Source organism: Phaethon lepturus, unplaced genomic scaffold, assembly GCF_000687285.1.
Source record: "Phaethon lepturus isolate BGI_N335 unplaced genomic scaffold, ASM68728v1 scaffold14877, whole genome shotgun sequence".
In the NCBI taxonomy this organism is placed as follows: domain Eukaryota; kingdom Metazoa; phylum Chordata; class Aves; order Phaethontiformes; family Phaethontidae; genus Phaethon; species Phaethon lepturus.
Genome location: NW_010554156.1, coordinates 9,927 through 30,171, shown reverse-complemented (window position 1 = coordinate 30,171; position 20,245 = coordinate 9,927). Strand labels below are relative to the sequence as shown.

The 20,245-nt window shown below is 39.2% G+C and overlaps 1 protein-coding gene across 3 annotated transcripts; it reads right to left on the bottom strand.

The window, feature by feature from the left end:
• On the bottom strand, positions 1–19,800 carry NADK2 (NAD kinase 2, mitochondrial). Of its 3 annotated transcripts, XM_010291752.1 has the most exons (12): positions 19,792–19,800; positions 13,753–13,841; positions 13,303–13,391; positions 11,742–11,823; positions 10,325–10,408; positions 7,749–7,885; positions 6,637–6,715; positions 4,124–4,267; positions 1,868–1,923; positions 1,732–1,785; positions 1,134–1,257; positions 1–139 (listed from the first exon to the last, which is right to left on the bottom strand). In XM_010291752.1, the coding sequence occupies exons 4-12, from the start codon at positions 11,810–11,812 to the stop codon at positions 1–3; spliced, it is 888 nt and encodes a 295-aa protein (XP_010290054.1). In that variant the 5' UTR covers positions 11,813–11,823; positions 13,303–13,391; positions 13,753–13,841; positions 19,792–19,800. The 3 variants fall into 3 exon arrangements, with proteins under 3 accessions (XP_010290054.1, XP_010290055.1, XP_010290056.1); XM_010291753.1 differs by lacking the exon at positions 19,792–19,800 and having other exon boundaries at positions 4,124–4,263; positions 6,633–6,715; positions 13,303–13,377; positions 13,739–13,835; XM_010291754.1 differs by lacking the exon at positions 19,792–19,800 and having other exon boundaries at positions 4,124–4,219; positions 13,753–13,835.
• Positions 19,801–20,245: the final 445 nt, after the last annotated feature.

The following is a 20,245-nucleotide window of genomic DNA, read 5'->3' as shown; positions in this document are numbered from 1 at the left end:
TCACTCTTCCAGCAGAACAGTGCACAGTGCATCCTCTGTATCAATCTTTATTGAAGCTATCGCCCCATCATTGAACTCAAAAGATGTTCCTCCATCTACTACCATACATGCATCCCAACAACGGGAACGGACGCAGACTCTGCAAAAATTAAAAAAGTAAGTTTTCACAAAATAGCTTAAAAAATTAAGTATTTCACACAAGCACTTATCTGAACAAAAAGATTGGTTCTTGGACATTCTTTTCTGTGGGTCAGTAAGTGCTTAGTCACACAGGAGCATACTTAAGAATGTAGCATGGTACTAGCACTAGAATCCCCAAACCTATCAGTACTTTGTACAGACATAGCAGAGTCCAGAGAAGACTGAAGGACTTGTTCAGATCAAGACTATTGCTCCAAGAGTCTGAGAACAGCCTATAATATAACACTTGGTATAGAAAGCTGCAGTTTGGAAGTATTTTTTAAAGCAAGCTACTAATGATCCCATTTAATAGTTAGTTACTTAATAAAGATTAAGATTATAGAGAGGTTTTCAATTAATTTATGATTCTAATGTATGGTCTTCATGTTAAGTCGAACATGCAGTTTCAACTAGCAATGCTTGAGGTTCAAATAATTTGGATATTAATGTAGCCTATTTTGTTACATGAATCATTCACAGAAAGAAGGGAAAGTAATTTCAAACTTTGACCTTTCAAAGTTGAAAGTCAGAATGCTTGCCAGGCAACATCATAAATAGGTACTGCAGCATATTACTGTCAATATTGAGAGCTGACTACTATATCTTTAGCTTATAATTTTAAACTTGTCTGATATTATCCCCCTCCCGCTTCAAGTCCAGTTTAAAGCCCTGTCAATAAGCCCCGCTAGCTTGCGAGCAATGACCCTCTTCCCCCTTTGAGAAAGGTTAATCCCATCTGATGCCAGCAACCCAAGTGCCATGTAGGCCATCCCATTATCAAAAAACCTGAAGCTTGGGAACATTTTCTTCCTGTTATGAGAACAATACTCAAGCCCCTCAAAACACAAAATGGATGTTGGAACACTTTTCAAGGGAAACTCCTGGATTACTAGTACTTTCACAAATACACAGAATGAAGTAACTCTTCAGTGACTGCTACAGCCAACACTTACTTTGAAGAGAAGCCACGCTGCCGGCTACTTGAGAAAACTCTGTTTACAATAGGCTCTCGAATACTGAAAAACATCTTTGGTTCTTCTGGACTGTAGAGCAGAGACTCATTGTAATCATTTGTTACTGTAAATAGAGAAATCAGTCATCATTTTTTCCAAGAAAATTAGTTATTCTGAGAAACACACATTCCTCCAGGAAAGAGCAGCTTCTATACCAAGAGGGAATATTGAGTCTTGCCAGATGTTTAATAGCGTTCACCTGCAAAAGTTTACATTAATTTTACAGAAGATTCCTTTCATTTCTGTTGAATGACAAACACTCAACAGCTCTCTTCAGGTGATTAAATACTAAGTGTCTCAAATCTTAAGAGAACTGAAATTCTCCTGAAGATCTATACATATGTAAGCTTAAGTGCTTTCATATCAATTCAGACATTTTTCACCAAATGTGCCTAAATAACGTTTGTAAGAAAGACTAATACTGGAAGAGCCCTAAAATATTGAAAGTATTGAAAGCAGTGCAGAGTATTAAGAGTAGAAACAAAATGAATCGGTCAAAGTTAAGACACCTTAAAGAAATCTTGCTTTTTTCACTAACCTTTTTGTACTAGTTCCGTGTTCAATGGCATATTCAAACTTCCATGCTTTTTAGCTGTTGAGCCAAAAGAAAGAGCCACAATTCGATAAATGTATCTTATATAAACTTGGCCAGTAAAGCTACATTGTTCACTCACCAATCTTAAGGATCTCTTCCACAGCTTGATGTGCTACCTTGTTAATATTATAGGACCTAGAGAGAAGTAGAAGCCTTGTTTGCTAAGCAATACAACTTGGGAGAAAAACAAAAGCAAAACAAAAAATCTTGCATACAGATGAAGAACTGCATTCAACATCAGAAAGGAAAAAAAAAAAAAGAATGCTATTAAGTGTGAGCCAACATCAGCTGGCTCTTCAAAAAGATGCATTAAATTAATTCTTGGTTTGACGTCTACCTGTGGCTTTGTAAACCTTAACAATCCATTAAGTGAAGTCTTCAGGAAAGAAGAGCATGATACACAGGATGTTGTCTCCTTATTAAAGCAACAATAATTGCTAATTTAAGTCTGCATTAAAAAAAATGAAGCACGGCACTTCTACAGATTGTGTGTGTTCTTATCCCTTCTATCTGCTTCTTGCTAATTAGTTCCGTCTGTTAGGTCTCATTTATGGGACCCAACACTTCCTTACAAATATTATGCCTCTTTGTCCATACCTTAAGGTGTGGGCTTGAGTCTCCCAAGAATCAGTGTATATAAAAAAAGGAGCAATTAGACCAGACAGTTTTACATTTGTCACATTTGGATGCACAACAAGTCAGCATAAAGCCTCAGTCTGAACCAAGTCTAAACCCCAACAAAAGTCTGCCTTCTGTGCCCAGGCTCAGAAGTGATTAGGTACTAATCACAGACTCTGTGCAGCAGTACTGTGAACACCTCAGTTGTCCAGGTCTAAATACAGGTTAAAATCCTCAGTCCAGCACTTCTGTTACAGCAGTAAAACTCCTCAGACTGCAACAGATGTCCACTACACATCTAACAGACTACAGAGCTGCTAAGGGTGATTGTCCAAGGCTCCTTCTCTTATATTTATGGCATATCTGCAAGCCTGAGCAGATACTAGCAAGAAACTGAGATGCACAGTTTGAAATTGTTCTCTCTCTCAACTAGGTATCCTTTTATGCAAGTTTTGGCAGCTGAAGGAAGCACTTGGGCAATTCAATGCCCCTCAGTCCAAAGACGTCTGAAATCCCAGTAGAGCCGCTAAGCCACAGGCTAAGGAAGATCACTCCTCTGAGGCTTGGCCTCAGTTTAGAGAAGTCCATCAGTACACGACTGATTACAGCAATGGCGATGGGCAATGCTGGATTTTTGTACTGAGCAATCCCAGAACCAGGGACCAAGTGTATGAGCAAATGAAATGCAGAAGAACAGCTCTGAACTAAGACTGTACATTCCCCAAGGTACTGATCACTAGAAAGTTCCCCTAGCAGTCTGCCAATTTCATCCTTGGCAGCCTCCAGGACTAAGTTAATGCTGACTGAATACAAAATTCTGAATTACAATGCAGAGTAAAACCCAGTAGCCATGGTTACAGCATGAATATTCAGTTTTGAATTTCATTAAAAGCTTCAGTTTTAGTTCATCTTAGCCTGCCACATAAATCCACGGCCTGTTGTACAACTTTAAACTATAAGCACAGCCAGACTTCCAAATCAAAGAGGCTCTCCCTGTACATATGTCTCACATCTCAAAACTACATTGATTAGACTTACATGCAGTACTGCAGCTTGTTTAAACCAAATTTAAGATAATTTGATCAAAACCCCTTTGATTAAGCTAGCACAGCTCTGCTTAGATATGCCCGTTTTTGTTTAAGGGAAATATTTTGGCAAAGAGACTGTGCCCTTTCAATTAAGTTTGAAAGAGGCAAGAGGCTTGGAAGGAGACTGGACAGTAGATGTGCCAGAGAACACTTAACACTGTTTCCAAGTACATGTTTTCCCATTCTTCTTAGAGCTAAGGTTTTTATAAGTTTTCTGAGCTACTTCTTCTAAGCACTTTAATTTTAGCGAACAAGAGTAGTTCAAAGATCCCCCCAATATGCAGATTCCCCAAATATGTTCTGCAAGTCAGGGCAGAATCTCTTTCCTGCACCATCCCCAACCATTCACCTCCACGTGTGGCATCCAACCTCTTTCACCAAAACTACACCTAAGGTAAACTTCTGCCTCAGTGCCTCAGCTCCTCACCCTTTCAAATCTTCTCTCCATACCTTCAAGTGCGGGGTGCTCTGCTCTTAAACACCTAAGACAGCTTTGAACCAATATTTGACATGCACTGACTTAACCATAGCCCAAGAGAGTCTCAGTATGGACAAAATGCTCACACAAAATAGGTCCATCTAACTTATCTGAAGCTATACTTTGCATCAAAGCAGAAATATGTACTTACCATGCTTTTGATCCTGTTCCAGTACACACATTAAGCCCTGAACTCTTCTGTTTTTCCCAAGGACCATCATCAACTGATATCTCATAATAGGAGGCCCTATGAAGCGAGAATTTAAAACTGGGTTTGCAGGACTTAAAGTTCTCCCTGAATAAGACAGAACACACAGCCTTATCAGGCACATAAAAATTGGAGGGGCTAGTTTCAAATCTGGAGGACAATTCCACAGGCTTTGCACAGTGTTTCCAATTTAGTTGCCACTTTTAATTCACTGTTTTATATCAGTTTTTATAATGGACAAAAGTGATTTGCAGCATGAACATTTAGATAGTTTTTTCTGCAGCCACTTTTCTTATTAAATTATGCACAAAAACCTCTGTGGTTCATCTGGGAATACCTTCATATACAAGCAGGGTTTGCTGAACTTACAAATGAAACTACAAATACATTACCTTCCTTGCATAATTGTTGAACTACCGAAAAATCTGTGTTTATGGGTCTCATAAAATTACATCAGGGAACACTAAGAGGTAAGGCACTCCAACATCAGTAAGTAACAGCACGGCTTCAAGTTGCATTCTTGATCACTTCAGTAATTAAAAATCCACTGTGATTCTCCAAGAACAGTTTTAGTTTTACAACAGTCAGCAGGCTTACATTTCTCTCCAGGGCAAAGTCTTCCTAAAACTCAGATGTAGTAAGTCTTGGGGCACAATCACCACTCTGCATGGTATTACTCATCTATCAGGGGATTCCTAATGTTAGGCCTAGAGACACCAGTCAGTCTCTCTCTGTAAGCTTCAGAACACCCAGGCCTATATTGATGAGCTAAAGTTGTTGATGTTCATAGTGCCTAATTCAAACAGTATAATATAGTCTTCAGATTAATAGATACCCTCTAAGAAAAACACCACATACACCATGTTCAGCATGACTGAATTTCACCTTTCTTAGTAAAAAGAGCTTACTGAGCTTTTTTAGGTGATGAATATTTCAGTCTGGATTGCCAAGGAATATACCCCTTGAATATCTGTTGTCAAACAGTTTAGACTCTTAGTAACTGAGCGCACTTTGCGTACTCACTCTTGAGGAGACAGAAGATGAAAGAACTGGAAGCAAATTAAGAACACAGGTGCACAGCTTGATTTAGTTTAAAATGATTTTTGCAACCTGGGTATGAAAGATTTTTTTCTTGTCCTTCAATTTCCCTGTTTTCTTAACTGACATGCAGAGTAAGACCTTGGAAGAAGCACTTAGAGCCATTTTGTCTTAATATAGAGCAGACTCGTGTATTTGAACCTTACAGAAGATTCATCTGTGTGACATCATTATTTAAGTCTTTTAAGTGTAAGGTCCTATTAACACAATATTTATTACCAGAGATTTGTTCCTACAGGTACTGTGTTCCTCAATGCTTCTCAGATATACTGGAACCAAAGACCACAATGTATTTGTGACACTCAGAAGTGGAGGGCTATTATAAAGTGTTGGAAAGCAGCTTTGTGTTCCTCTATCACTGTATGTTAAAGAAACTTTTCAGAATCTTGGTAAAATTAGGTTTGATGTAGGAGAGAGCAAAATTTGTATCTCTTTGAGACTAATTCCTTCTGCCAGTCTGAGGCTGCAGTCCAGATGGAAGATAAAGCACTCATGGAACACTTATACTGTTTCCAGCAGCAATCACAGTGTCCCAGGCACTGTACAAACACAAGAAGATGTTACACTCTAAATTTTTTTTTTTTTTTTAAAGTATACAGAATAAAGGGAAAAGGGATATAAAATACAAATAAATGTTTGGCCAAACCCTGGCCAAGGATCATGTTTTATCTCCTTTCCCACAGCCCCATCACATCCCCCACATCCTTCTTGTTATCGTTTAGCTCACAGACATGCACTGATCTTCAGGACAGAAAGGACAGTCAAAGATATTCTGGATAATGCAGTGCCAGGATTTGATAAAAACTTGTTTCTTAAAACACGGAAATTAAGTCTTTTCCCACAATAACAAAGCTTCTGCCAAAGGCAGGCTGATACCTTTGCCTCTAATGACAGACAGGCAGGAAAAGGAGTACTTGGTCATGCTAAAAGCAATTTGTGCTTGGTCATGCTAAAAACTTATGAAAAGGTATTTAAGAAGATATGCATGAGAGGGGGCAGTTTAAGGACAGATATTTAAATCTTCAATCCACTGTAAAGAAAGTAACTGAAGGCATTTGGTTACATAAGAACTAATCAGGAAAGGAGTAAAGCAATGAAGAGGAAAGAATACAGCCGCGAATAACGAAAGATGAAAGAATGGCCAGACAGGAAGGTGGAAAACCAGAAATTAACATCACTGCACTTACATCTCTGAAAATACACTTTGTAATCAGCAACAATGCAATCAATGTTATATATTCATGGACTAGAACTGAAATTTGACGCAAAGACATCCCACCACTGATTGTCCATTGCAATGTCATAAAAACAAATTAAGTCTATTGTGCTTTACTGCAAGAACAAACAATTAAACATACCTGGATGAAAGAGATTCCCCAATGAAGACTTCATTGAGTGCTCTCACTGGTAAAAGATGTGGACCAGAAATGTCAGATCCTGCAGACATTGAATATAAGAGTTTTGAATCATGGCTCTAAAACACAGATTTTCAAAAACAATTCACAATTCATTGGAGGACACGCTCTGCTGCCTGGGTTTGCATTCTAGACCTAGTCCTCCATTCTCCTCAAGGACTCAATTTTTCACTGATTTAATCTGTAGCCAGTCACTGTCCTTTACTGGAGTCTACAAATATTTGAACCAAGGTCAATAAGGCAAGGACACTTATGTTCAGAAATTGCTTTCCCTGAAAACTCATGGGCAACCTGACAAATTGAAGTCTCCTCTGTTGTCAGTCACTCTTCCAGCCTAGTTAAATTCACTGACAGTGACTTAACAGACGTTTCTGATATCATTCAAAGAATTAGACTTTATACCACAGGGTAATTAAGGGGGACTAACAAGCTGTTCATGTTGACAAAGGACCTCTCAGTGAGGAAATGCAGTGCTGGACACAGGTTAAGGATAGAATCATGCATCTTCAATCCATCACAAAGGAAACAGTCAAAGGTGTTTGATGATTGAAGAATTACCCACGGAGAGATACTCACTTCTAATTTCTCATTTGCTTGCTGGCAGTCTGTGACCAGCTTTTTCAATTGTGAAGTAACCTACCTCAAATTTAGTGCAAGTTAAGAGTGCGTGTGTGCACACACGCTTTTAGTGTGGAGCAGCTAAACACATAGTAATATTTTCATGTAGTAACGCAAGCGTCTACAGTAACCCTAACAGACAGCATTTTAAAAAAGCTCAGGTATTTTGCCAGCAGATACTACTATTTAAAAACATCTCTAAATTAACTTAACACTGAAAACTGTTTCTAAGTGTACAGTCCAGAATAAACACATAAAAACAAAAAATAGCCCATTTTAAAAAACTTTGATCTACATCCTCAGCTAATGAGAGCTGTCTCTCCTTGCCTCTCAAATACAGCAGCCAGACTTCAAATACTTCAACTCTTACAAATCTTTATCTCCTATTCCAAGTTATCATAGCAAAATGGTTATATTCTTGTCAGATCTTAACCTACTTTGGTCCTGGAATCTTTCATTTATGTGAGCCCTGCTGTGTTGCTCTTGGCTTAGCTGCTGTTCATGTAAATCTACAGGGGTTGGGTTAATACCAGTTCCTTCAAGATACAGTCGGATTCTTTGCCGCCACTGCCACCTTAGAGAGGATAAAGAAGTTGGTATCAGTAGCTGAAATATTCATTACAGAATTAGACAGGATCAGAGAGTATTCACTCTCAAAGCGCAGAGCATCTTACGATTAAAAGTTAAACATATTCAAAGTCACATTTCAAGTTTTATAGCTTCCACAATAAATTCTAAATTTAGAAAGTTCATCATCCTAAAATCTTACAGTTATCGATTTGCTACCTAATGCTTTTGTAGGTGTAAAATAAGATGACACTGGCCAAAAGCAGTATACAAACATTATAGATAACAAGTCATCTTTTTAGGCGTGTGATCCTAACTTTGAATTCATGACTGGTGCAATGATTTTGAGAACTACAAGCTCTCAGGAATTTATACAGCAATACATGCTGAATTTTAACATCTTTTGTTTGTATTTGTAGATGTCCAGAAAAGCAGCTCTATGCACCCCTTTACACATAAAGGTCCCAAGTATCCTCTCATTTTAAGAATCTCTCCCAGCCTAGAAACTTTAGGATACTTAAGTTCAAGTAATTCAAATAAAGAAAGAGAAGGATATGAAAGGCATTATTCCTTAAGGTGTTACAACATTCAGATTTCTTACTTTTTCCTAGAGGAAGTATGAATTCCTTTTTTCCTCCTACAATTTAAAGATCATATAAACTAAAATAGTAATAGTAGTTTTGATTAAAAAAGCAAACCATAAGGGTGTGTTATGGGCACATCTTTTCCCAGTTCATACTGTTGATATCCAGGTGACAGTAACCAGCTTACATGTTTCTGGAAATTACAGTACGGAAGACTTACATTTTATATGACTACATTACTAGTTTTATCTCATTGTCATCCTTGTAGCGCCTCATTCAACAAACTCTTAGTATAGTTACCTATCTGCCCTTAAATTCCAAGTGTGGTTTTATGTAGTCAGGCAGGCAGCATGCAATAATTATCATTATGCTAGAACCCCTACAAAACTAGAAAATGGGACTGTACCCCTATTATACCCCTATTCTGAGATCCTGTTACACCACTGACCACCAAAAAAAAGAAACATGGGTAGTCTGATATAGTTTGTCCATGATACATCAATAATGTTGGTTGTTTCATAGGACTACAAGGTAACTGCTTACACAGATTGTTGCACTAAAGTGGCTGACACTTCAGGATAAGGAGAAAAAACATTCCCCATTTCCAGTCTCTGGCACCTCACTGTCCTCATGCAACTCAGAACCACCAGAAGCTCTTCCAGACGGGCTGATCCAATTACCCACCTATTTTAAAGTTTCCTTAAGGCCAAACAAATCTGAGAACTGCCAAGTGAAACACCCCCTCAGGTCCTTGCGTAGGAATACCAGTTCCTATTATTCTGGATAAATAACCATGGAGATCCTTTCTGTTTCACTCTGGTGAGGTTTCAGCTCCACAATGAGCAATGACAGGAGTGTCAGCAACAGAAGTATAACATGGCATCCAACAAAACATTAGAAGTCCCTAGATTATCAAGGGAAGTTACCTGCATTATCACTACCAGCTTTACCTAAGCAACTTAGCACTATGGAGAGTTAAATGCCTAAGTCTCAGAATATGTGTTGAAAGTACCTTTTCATTTAGCAATACCTACTGAAACTCCTTCAGTTATTTATGATCAATCCAGATGACTATTCACCTCATTTCAGAACTCTACTACGGCACAAATACAGATACACTTCAAGCTACAGAGTAAATATGCTAGAAGTATAAACAAAATCCAATTGCGATATATTTTCACGTGAATGACTTATTTCTGTTTGATGGTTTGCCACCACAGAAGTATTCTTGAACATTAATACACCACAGAACGATGTCTCTTTTTAAATTGTTATTAAAAAACTCTTCCCTAGTCTGTCTTTTAAAGTTCAGCTTGCTTCCATCTTAATTCAAGTGAGATTCTTCTATTTTAAGAATATCTAGTATTGAAAACATCAAGCTATCTTCAGCATAAAGAAAAGCTTTGCCTTAAACTGATCTGTTAACAAAGTTTAAACCCCTCTACCTTAATCACCAAAGCCCCAGATGCAACACACAGACCATTTCCTAACTGTATTGGCTTTATTAGCTTCTATTAGTATGACCTGTCACTGTACTACATATGGTTTCGGGTGTTAAAATATGTAAAGCAATACACCCTTTACAAGAACGCAGTTTATGAATTTGTTAAGTCAGGAAAGAAAATTATTGAAGTTCATAACAAAAGTCTTTTTGCTGGAACTAGCAGTCAATTTTATCCTTTGTATTCCAATCTCATTCTTGACCACAAACCCATTTTTCAGCACGGTAAACATCTACACAGAATTCATAATTTGAGGCATTAAGATTTTACTAAGCATCATCTGCTCTTTAGGAATTACATATCATTAAGTATTTTCCAATCATAATATGTTTTGGAAAACCAAAGATCAGTGAATCCTACCTGAACTCACCACGATAAAGCTTCTGTAGTGCTTCAGGAAACAAGTGTGTATATCTCACAGGCAAGCATAAGTGACCCTCCGATCTGGTAGCAAAAAAGGACAATGAAAATAACAGTATAACTACTAAGATTTGGTACCTTTAAAAACAAAACCAAACAAATCAAACATCTCTTTCAATTATATAAAGCAAAGCTACACTTTGACCTTTATGAATTTATACTATTCTTACATAATAGCACATCAGCAACAATACACCTCTTTCAGCTCCTGGGGTGTATGTGCGAGAGACATAGGGTATTTCTCCCACGTTGCCCCTAAAATCCGGCTGTTCAGCTAGTAAACCTGCAGTAATATGTAGGTACTAATATAATTCCTGTCACCATAGTTCTAGGCAAGGAATTCAAGCCTAACAAACCTTGCAAGTTAGGAAGAAAATTTCCTCCATTTACACACAAGTTAGTGATACAAGACAGGTAAGTAAAATGCCTAAGATCAAAAGAATCTCATGTCAAAGCCAGATGACTGAACACTGCTCCCCTTTCATAAGTGATATTTAATAACTTGAAGGCACTTGTTATTTGAACCCTGCTATTCAGGCTTGATACTGCAGAACTTCTATTCACAGCATTTGAAAAGTTTTGGAAGAGGAGTAAGGTATAGAAGGAATTAAAACTTTTGGCCACCACTTTCTTATCTACTAAAATTAAATGAACTGGTAATATCAAAAGCAGAAACCTAAATCTGGAAATCTCAGCAGACAGAGCCTTGGTGAACTCAGTTCACTTGCCATCCATTTGAAGGTTATACCAACCAGGCAGTACTAATACACTGCATCCACCTGCCCAAATCAATCTTATGGCTAGGTGGATGCAACTTCTGTGGAGTTTATAATAGGACAACTAAATGCCATTAATTGGCTGAGGAGACTGCGTCCTCTGAGGTATGACATGGTTTATATGAAGAAACCAGAACAAACTTTGTCTGAGGCCCTATCAGATTTCCGACACAATTTGCCTTCTTCATAAAGAAACCAAGTTCCTGTGTGTTCAGGCACAATGCTTAGCTGCTTTTAAGTCCCTTTTCCTGGCTCTGTTCTATACTGCCATCTCTAGCCTCAAAGTTCTAGTAATACAAGTTAACTAACTGCAAGTGCTGTTACACTGGTGTGTGAAAACAGCTGTGGCAGTTTAACACAGCCATGCTTATCCAATACTACTTAACATCCTCTCAGATGAGACAGGATAACTCGCCATGGAAACTTTTCTAATAAACCAACAGGTTCACTTGATTTCTACAATCTGCTAAAACAGGCATTTATGCTGCCAAACGCTACAGGCATGCCTCGTGCATCATGAAAACAAATGCATATTGTGCCCCATATTAAATAAAGCATTGATTTCACAAATGTGTGTTTACCTTTCAGGATCAGTATTTACTCCAATAACTGGTTTAAATTTATCAAAGACCTTACTGGCTGCCAACAACATTGTACCATCACCTACAGAAAAAGCAAAACAAAAGTTAGTTTCACTTCTAGTACCCCAAGCAAAATAGTCTTATCTGTACTGCAGCATTACCACTACGTGCTTTTATATCACCAACTGATCAGGTAAGCTGCACAAAAATAGAATGGGACCACAAAACTACTGACACCTTTCAAAGCAGTGTAGTGACAACTGAGTTCAAGATGGCAAATGTGACTGGACGAAGTATGACTTATCTGACAGCTATACATGCCCAGGCAACTGAATTTGGCAGAAGCAAGTTTGAAAAGAGATTTATGAAAATTTTTGTGTCTTTATCACCTGGTAAGAGAAATTCTTTAAGAAAATAAATTTAGAAAGTATCACTAACGAAAGCCACAGGAGACAGGAAACAATACCAAGTTTTGCTGTGAATCACATGAAAACAATGACTTCAGTTCCATCTCAGTTGTTCTCACAGAAGGCACAATTTAAAGGTCTCATTTGGCCCCAAATAGGCATGCTTGGAAAAGAAGTCTTATCTTCACATGTCACTGGTTTCTTCAGATATTGGTATTCTTTCCTGTTAAACAGAATGACAACTATAATCTGCATCAGTCTTTGCACCAAGATATAAGTGCTGGAAACCTGACAATGTAGCACTTCCCAGTTGCTTGCCTCATAAATGTTGCCACAGCCAAATTGGCACTTTTATCTCCAGATCAGAGGCTTCCTTTGAAATCTACAGGAGTGAATTAGGATGCTTCAGGAATGCACACATATCCCTTTCTACCCATTCTGCATGGTAACCAGGAGCTGAGGGCAATGTGGGCCAGAAGGGAGGAGAGAAAGGCAGAGCAGTGGTCAAGTCTAACTGCCACAGGTGACTGAACATCATGTCACAGCCCCACAACACACGAAAATAACACTGAATGAACTGCTGCGACCCAATGTTAAAAGGAAACAATCAGGTTAGTTACTCTGTTAGTTCATTTAAAAAGCTCTAATCACTGGCACAGGCTGCTCAGAAGTTGAATACTTTTACCTGTACCATCCAACTAGATACTCCTGTCACTGGAATTAAGTGTGAAAGCAAGAAAGACATTTAAGAAAGGGGAAGAAAAGGTACTATGTTAGTTAGTATCCACCTCACATACCAAAAACCAAAGAGTGGGGTTTAGGGTCATGTATAGTCGTATAACGGCAAGCATGTTATCCTCTTCAGCTCAAAAATGTAGTAAATTCCACAGTTTATACTGTTTTACACAAGACAATTAAACATTTCCAAAGTAGCCATGCACTGGGATTCACTTGCTAGTGCTACAATTTAGGTAAAATTTTAGAGGTAGAGAGGATGGTCACAACCATTGTATTTTGTTGTATTTTCTGACAGCTGGATAAGCAATTTGTTTTCAAAATGTGCATACCTCCAGATGCTTCACACACTGCAAAATATTTTCGAAAAATGTGTCTATGAAAACATACTGAAACAATTCCCTTCCATAAGGTCGTACCTCCTGCTGATATAACAGCATCTGCCCACCGAACTGTCTCTTCATTATATTCTCGACGTTTAACAAGACGAACTTCTATCCTCTCGTTCCTATAAAGTGCAGAAAAAGACTGAATATGTCCTATATTGTTCCTTGTCGCATCCTTCTGAAAAAACTGACATGCAATTAAGGAGTAATTACAGTGGTATTTGACTTAAAAGCATTTGACATTCACACAAATCCTTTACATCTTTTTCATTTGTTTTCAAGATAACAATGCAGTGTGTTAGTCAACTGAATGGAGCTAGTTCACATTACAATTGTTTCAGGAATGACTGTTCACTTGCATCATTCTGTTTTCAGTATTCCTATTTTATTAAAGCTTGTAATACAGAGCTTCCTTTCATTGTTTTACACAACCCATGGACATTTGCATTGTGTCTGAAATTCTCAACACCCGTACATTCTTACCGTAAACTGTCTACAATATGCTCCACATTTTTTGTATGAATGCGATGTCGCTCCAGCAGACCAGCATAGTTAGATCCCTTCAAGGCAAGCTGTAAGACATAAATTGATTTTGTAGAAGTTAATCACTACAGTAAGTGCTCTTGAGTAATACAAACAGAAACTATAAAAAAGCATGTATTTTACTCTCAGTAGAGCCACATGCTTTTATAAGCATTCCATTAATTACACCTCTATATACATACCAGTCAGCTTACATTGACTAGTTCATTAAATGAATTACACGGCCACAGGAGCCAAGAATCACAAACCTTTTAAGGCACTACACAAATATGCAAACCAGTATGCTACACTGATTTTTGTCGCTTCAGACACTTTGCTTTCTCTGAATCTGCTAAAGTAATTTAAACACTAGGTAAACCTGCATAAAATAGTAATGATAACTATACTCCTGTCATATGTTAAAAGCACCTGAATGGTTAGCTAATTACCTTAAGAGATATAAACATTCTGTTATAGAGAAAGAGGACATGAGAAAAAGCAACAGGAATGATAATTAAGAAAACAGGAATCTTTGAAACACTTAACAGCATTGAACTTCAAATTGTATTTGAGTTAAAATGGAAGACTGCCAAGTGCTGACAAAGGTGACATTTCCCCTGCATCAAATAAAGCTTAAGGACAATCTACCTACTAATTTATATATTGTCACCTGGATTATAGACCAGATTTTCCGAACAAATTCACATCAGTAACAAGACAAAGAGTATTTAGCAGTTGCATTCTAGCATCATTCTTCTTGGAAGCCGGGGAATTTACATACTTAATCTTGACACACTCTTTAGACCATGGAAACATTTTGCCGTTCATATAAACAGACTCTTCTGAGCAGGCAGGTAAGACTGCTGGCTGAAGATTAGATTTTTTTTTTTAGTGACTAGTACTGCCAAATATGTGTTTGCATGGAGATTAAGCAAGTAGAAGAAAGAGGATGAAAAAGATGCTAAGCAAAATGAGTTTATAAATACAATAATAATGAAAATAACCCTGCTTTCAGCAGCAGGCTAAACTAGATGACCTCCTAAGGCTCTTTCTAGCCTGAATTATTCTACAATTTTGCAGTCATTGCTTCTTTTTCCCCAACCAGTTAAAACCAATTTACCAGCACAGAAACAGAAGTCCTCCTAGAGTTTGTGTAGACAAAGCCATCTGTGCCGGCAGCTTTGTATAGACACTTCCAGCAATTTATTCAAGTACCTTCACTAAAAGTTGCACACCCTTCCAAGAGAAACTAGTGCCAGACAGCCACATCTAATCCTGTTTCCATAGGGACTCCCACACCACAGAACTCCACAGCAAAGGGGAGAGGACTGGCAGGATATGACAATTACAGTTAACTGCAATGCAATACCCAATCAATCAATCCTTCTTCACCTGACACCTATTAATGTCAAGAAATCCAACCATGAGCTAAGCACAAAAGCAGACTCGGAGCTGAAGAAATCATGAAAAGAATGGAGTTGGCTGCTCTGGAGCTGCATCACTGTCCTGCCCAGTGTGTTTACAATCAGCAATTAACTTGCAGAAACAAAATCTTCAGGTGGTCTTACAGCTGGGATCAGGAAAACACCTCCAGAGAGGCTCCTAGACTTTGACTGGATGCCACCAACAGCACTACAGGCAGCGAGTGGGAGTAGCTGCCAGTTGGGCTTGGTCACGCACACAGATAAGCATGTGGGTGATCAGAAAACATCCAGACAAGTTTTCAGATCATCTTTACACAGCTTGTTAGTACTGGTTTACTGGGGTACAGGTTATGTCCTGTTAATTGCCTCACACAGTTAAACTCTTTCTTTCTACACCCCAGCTACAATGCTGCATATTCCTGCACACCTCTTGCTCCTTCAGATCCCATGGTGTTGCACTGGGAACTTGAACAGTGCCACTGTACTGCTGTGGGGAGGGAAAAGAGTACACAAGGCTATGGCCAGCTGCAGCACTGCCCATTGCCGGCTCTGCTGTCAGCCTCTCATGATCCATTTGGAGCAGAAAGGAGAAAGTGGAAAGAAGAAAAGAAGGAGGTATTCACCTCTCATGGACAACATCTGCTGCTGAGCACCACAGGTCTAATTTGATAGAAGAGGGATATTCAATTGCACGTTTGAAGCACAAATTGACCTTGCTTTACCACAGAAAGAACAAGAAATCTGCAGCAAATAACCTCAAAAAAATCAACTGTGTTACTAAAATCAGGGTTCCCATTCGTGCTTCCTCTAGAAATATCTGCTGCGAATCAAACATGGGCACCTGACAAGCAGCCTGCTGCTGCAGCATACATTCTTCAGTCTGCTATTTCCACAGGCTATTACTTCCACACACAACAGAAATTACAAACTCCATCTTGCCATTTTATGTACCTCACTTATTTATCAGCATGCTATCTTTCAACTTCGAAGACAGTTTTTACCTCAGAACAACGACAGTGTAAGGAATCTCTGTATGATCATTTGCAGGTTTTTGAGCCACCAACATCAGTGGTGAACACACAGCTAACATTTCACTGCATGGAGAGGTACAGGTAGTCTCACTGCTGTGGAACAGTCTGTTCTGTAACTTACATTTGCCTTAGGTATGCTAAATTATACATCAACATCAATACATAAATTATACACCAACAGCTTCAGAAAGCAGAAGAGGATGTTCAGCAAATAAGCTGCTAGTATCCTGATGACTGGCTGAACAATTTCTGTGGATACTTCTAGTCTTGCTAACAGCAGCACTGCAGAACAAGTATCTAATGTTTAGAGGTCTCCTCTCTGAATTTCGCTCTAGAACAAGTAAGCAGGTATCACTAAGCAACAAGATAAATGAGAAGTTAGGACCTTGAATTTAAACGGCTAAGCTACATCTACAGAGCTAATGGAGCGTGTCCAGAGAAGGGCAACGAAGCTGGTGAGGGGTCTGGAGCACAAGTCTTATGAGGAGCGGCTGAGGGAACTGGGGGTGTTCAGTCTGGAGAAGAGGAGGCTGAGAGGAGACCTTATCGCTCTCTACAACTACCTGAAAGGGGGTTGTGGTGACGAGGGTGTTGGCCTCTTCTCCCAAGTAACTAGTGATAGGACAAGAGGAAATGGCCTCAAGTTGCACCAGGGGAGGTTTAGATTGGATATTAGGAAAAATATCTTCACTGAGAGGGTGGTCAGGCATTGGAACAGGCTGCCCAGGGAGGTGGTGGAGTCGCCATCTCTGGAAGTGTTCAAGAAACGTGTGGATGTGGCGCTTCAGGACATGGTCTAGGGGACATGGTGGTGCTGGATTAATGGTTGGACTTGATGATCTTGAAGGTCCTTTCCAACCTAGTGTTTCTGTGATTCTGTGAATCATCCTAATCTGCAAAAGGCTCCAGAGATTAGAACAGTCTGCTCATTTCTAGCCTCACCCTTCTAGTTCAGAGATATGTAACTCAAGTTCATTCATCTAAGAACTTACAAAGGGACAGCCTGCCTGAGCCCAACCATAGTCAAGTATATTAAACAGGAATGCTAATCAGCTGCTTTTCACATAACTACTCCAAAGAACCAGACTGGCTTGTGGTCTGAGGCCACAGAATCACAGAGTGGTTGAGGTAGGAAGGGACATCTGGAGGTCATCTGGTCCAACCACACTGCTCAGGCAGGGCCACCTGTAACTGCTTGCCCAGGATCATGTCCAGATGGCTCTAGAAGATCTTCACAGATGGAGCCTCCACCACCTCTCTAGGCAACCTATCCCTGTGCTCAGTCACCATGACAGTGGATAAGTGTCTCCCAATGTTCAGACAAACCCTCCTCTATTTCAGTTTGTGCCCACTGCCTCTGGTCCTGCCTGAGGACTGAGGATGGACATGAGGACATCCAGGACCTGAATGCCATACTAAAACTATGACAAATACTGCTTCTTAAAAGAGCTCTGCACTGAGAATAAAGAATGAGACAGAGACCACCACCTCTTCTTTTCCTTTAAAAGAGCTGAAGGCAAAGATCAGACAGTCCAGTTGCTGTGTCCAAGATCACCTCCTTAAAGAGCCTGGGAGGTGATGTACAGAAAACCCCAGACTGCAGGACAGCCTGGCTCCCAAGCCCAGTGATCAAACAGGCCCAGGAACCCATGCTGAACTTGGACCCCTCAAAAAGGCCCACAGGTTTTTAGCTTCTGCATGAAGACAACTTGCAAATTCTTCTTCCTTTGGAGGAAGGTCTGATTTACGATTGTCACAGCTGTCCTTCCAGAAGGAAAGGGTTTGACTGGCCACTCTCCACTTTCAACATCTGAAAGCAAGTGTGACAGTCTTACAGTGCAGGTATCTTTATAACAGGTATTGACATTCTTGGCTAAAATGTGAAAAAACTACTATTATGACAGACCCATGTTGACTTTATTTGGCATTTCAAGCTGTACGGAGTAGCAATTTGACCTGAGTATCAAGTCTACCTGAAGAAAAGTGGAGTTATATCAAACACCCAATAACATTTATGTAAGTAACTTTGTATACAGTGGCTTCTTCAGGTTTTCTTTTTTAAAATCCTCATTAAGACTTAAATGAGGTAAAAATAACAGAGCTCTGATGCTTTACCGGAAAAAGTTCTCAGCCCAAGTAATCCTTCTATCTCATTTTACCAGTAACCTTTTTATGAAAAATCACTTCCTTCCATGGAATAAGCAGCTATGTTTAGTCCATTAAACTGAAGAAAACCTCATAAAACTGAAAAGAAACATAAAGTGTCAAGGTGTAATAGTATATACTCCTGCAAAATTTACCCATAATACAGAAAACCTATAAAATTGCAAAGAATGTTAAGAAGCCTACCAGTACAGTACAAGAAAATACTGCAAAACAAAAAACATTTAAACTTAGTGGTATTCCTCCAGGCTAGAAGATAAAAACGCTATTCCTACAGAGCTCAGGAGTACTCAAACCGGAGTACGTTTGGCATTTCTTGGTGTTGAAGTTGTAAAATCCTGCGTGAGGGGTCACACACAGGTCTGGAGCCCTGCACTGCACCTTAAGTAATTTCTGCTAGTGGTTATCTGGAAAGATTAATGAGAGCAAAGAGAACATGGCATTTGCTGCGTCCCACTTGCTGAGGCTCCTGCAACAGGAAAAAATAGGGGTAAAACATACAGGAAATGTCACATCAGAGCACAAGGGTAGTCAGGTATGGATGCCATTAGCAGAAGTAACCAAAAGCAGAGGTATTTATGGAGAATGGGAAGAAATAAGAAGTCCAATTGTAAGCTTATTAATCTGACCTCAATAGCATGCAAGACTGTAAAATAAAATGCATGAATATATACATGAAAGCTATTCCAGCTAAAAGTGCTTTAGCATATGAAAACGGGCAAACTGGCCAAGAATACATTCAGTCACATCTTCAGTAATGTTCTTAAACCTCGCAGCAGAGATGCAATGCAAGGCAGGCTTCCAGAGGAGCTTGACTTGGAAAACACACTCAGGTGAGCAGAATATGTTCTATGATGGAGTTATTCTTCCTTAGGAGCCTGAAGAAGAAAAGGCCTAGACTTAATGCCTAAAAAAAAAAAAACTCTTCTCATATCTTCTGGTCTGATCCTTTTTTAATGAAAGGATAATTTTTCACAGAGCTTCTTTAACAGTCTTTTAGACAAGAGATATTGACTGCCATCACTCTAGAGTCTTAGCTCTCACCTCTGGCAAGCCTCACCCCATCTTCAACTGTGGGTCTTCTGTCCTTGAGTAATGCCGGCCCTCCAGGAACAACCCCACACCATGAGGACATGGCTTATACCCACAAATACAGGAGGAACACAAAGCCAAGCAACACCGGAATACCCGCTGTTGTCTACATATGTGAATTATGATCCTTGATTCAAAGCATGGGGAAAACAGAAGCCATAGCCAAGTCTTACTGACACTGCTAACCTAAGCATTAGGATAAAATAGTATGCTGTCTCAAAACAGTAATGTGAATGTTGTGCAGAATGAAATCATGAATCAAGCACTGTCTACATCTTATCCCAGTACACCAAGATTAACAGGAGCTTTTCAGATGTGTTTTGGACTTACCTGAATACATGTATTTTATATATATATAAATATACTCATTAGTAGGCTTATCCTGAATTTACAGCACTAACCACGTTGCCTTAAAGTGCCACTGCACCAGGGTGGGGTTAATGCCTTGGTGTACCAATCAGTTGTTTTATGACTGTTGCTCATTCAGGAGTTATACTAAATGTCCGACTAGAAGCAAAAAAACCCCCCATACATCTAGAAACAATTAAATCTCTCAAATTTCCACAATGAACTTGCCAACACACACCCCCCAGGAGGAAAACAAGAACAGATCACTGCTTTCTAATATATCCAATTTCTGAAGAAAGAACCACCAAACAAATGGATTTAGAGAGCAACAGCTAAATACCGAAGTTTGCATTTTAGCCTAGATGTAATTATCTAACCATTTCTAAGCACAGTAGA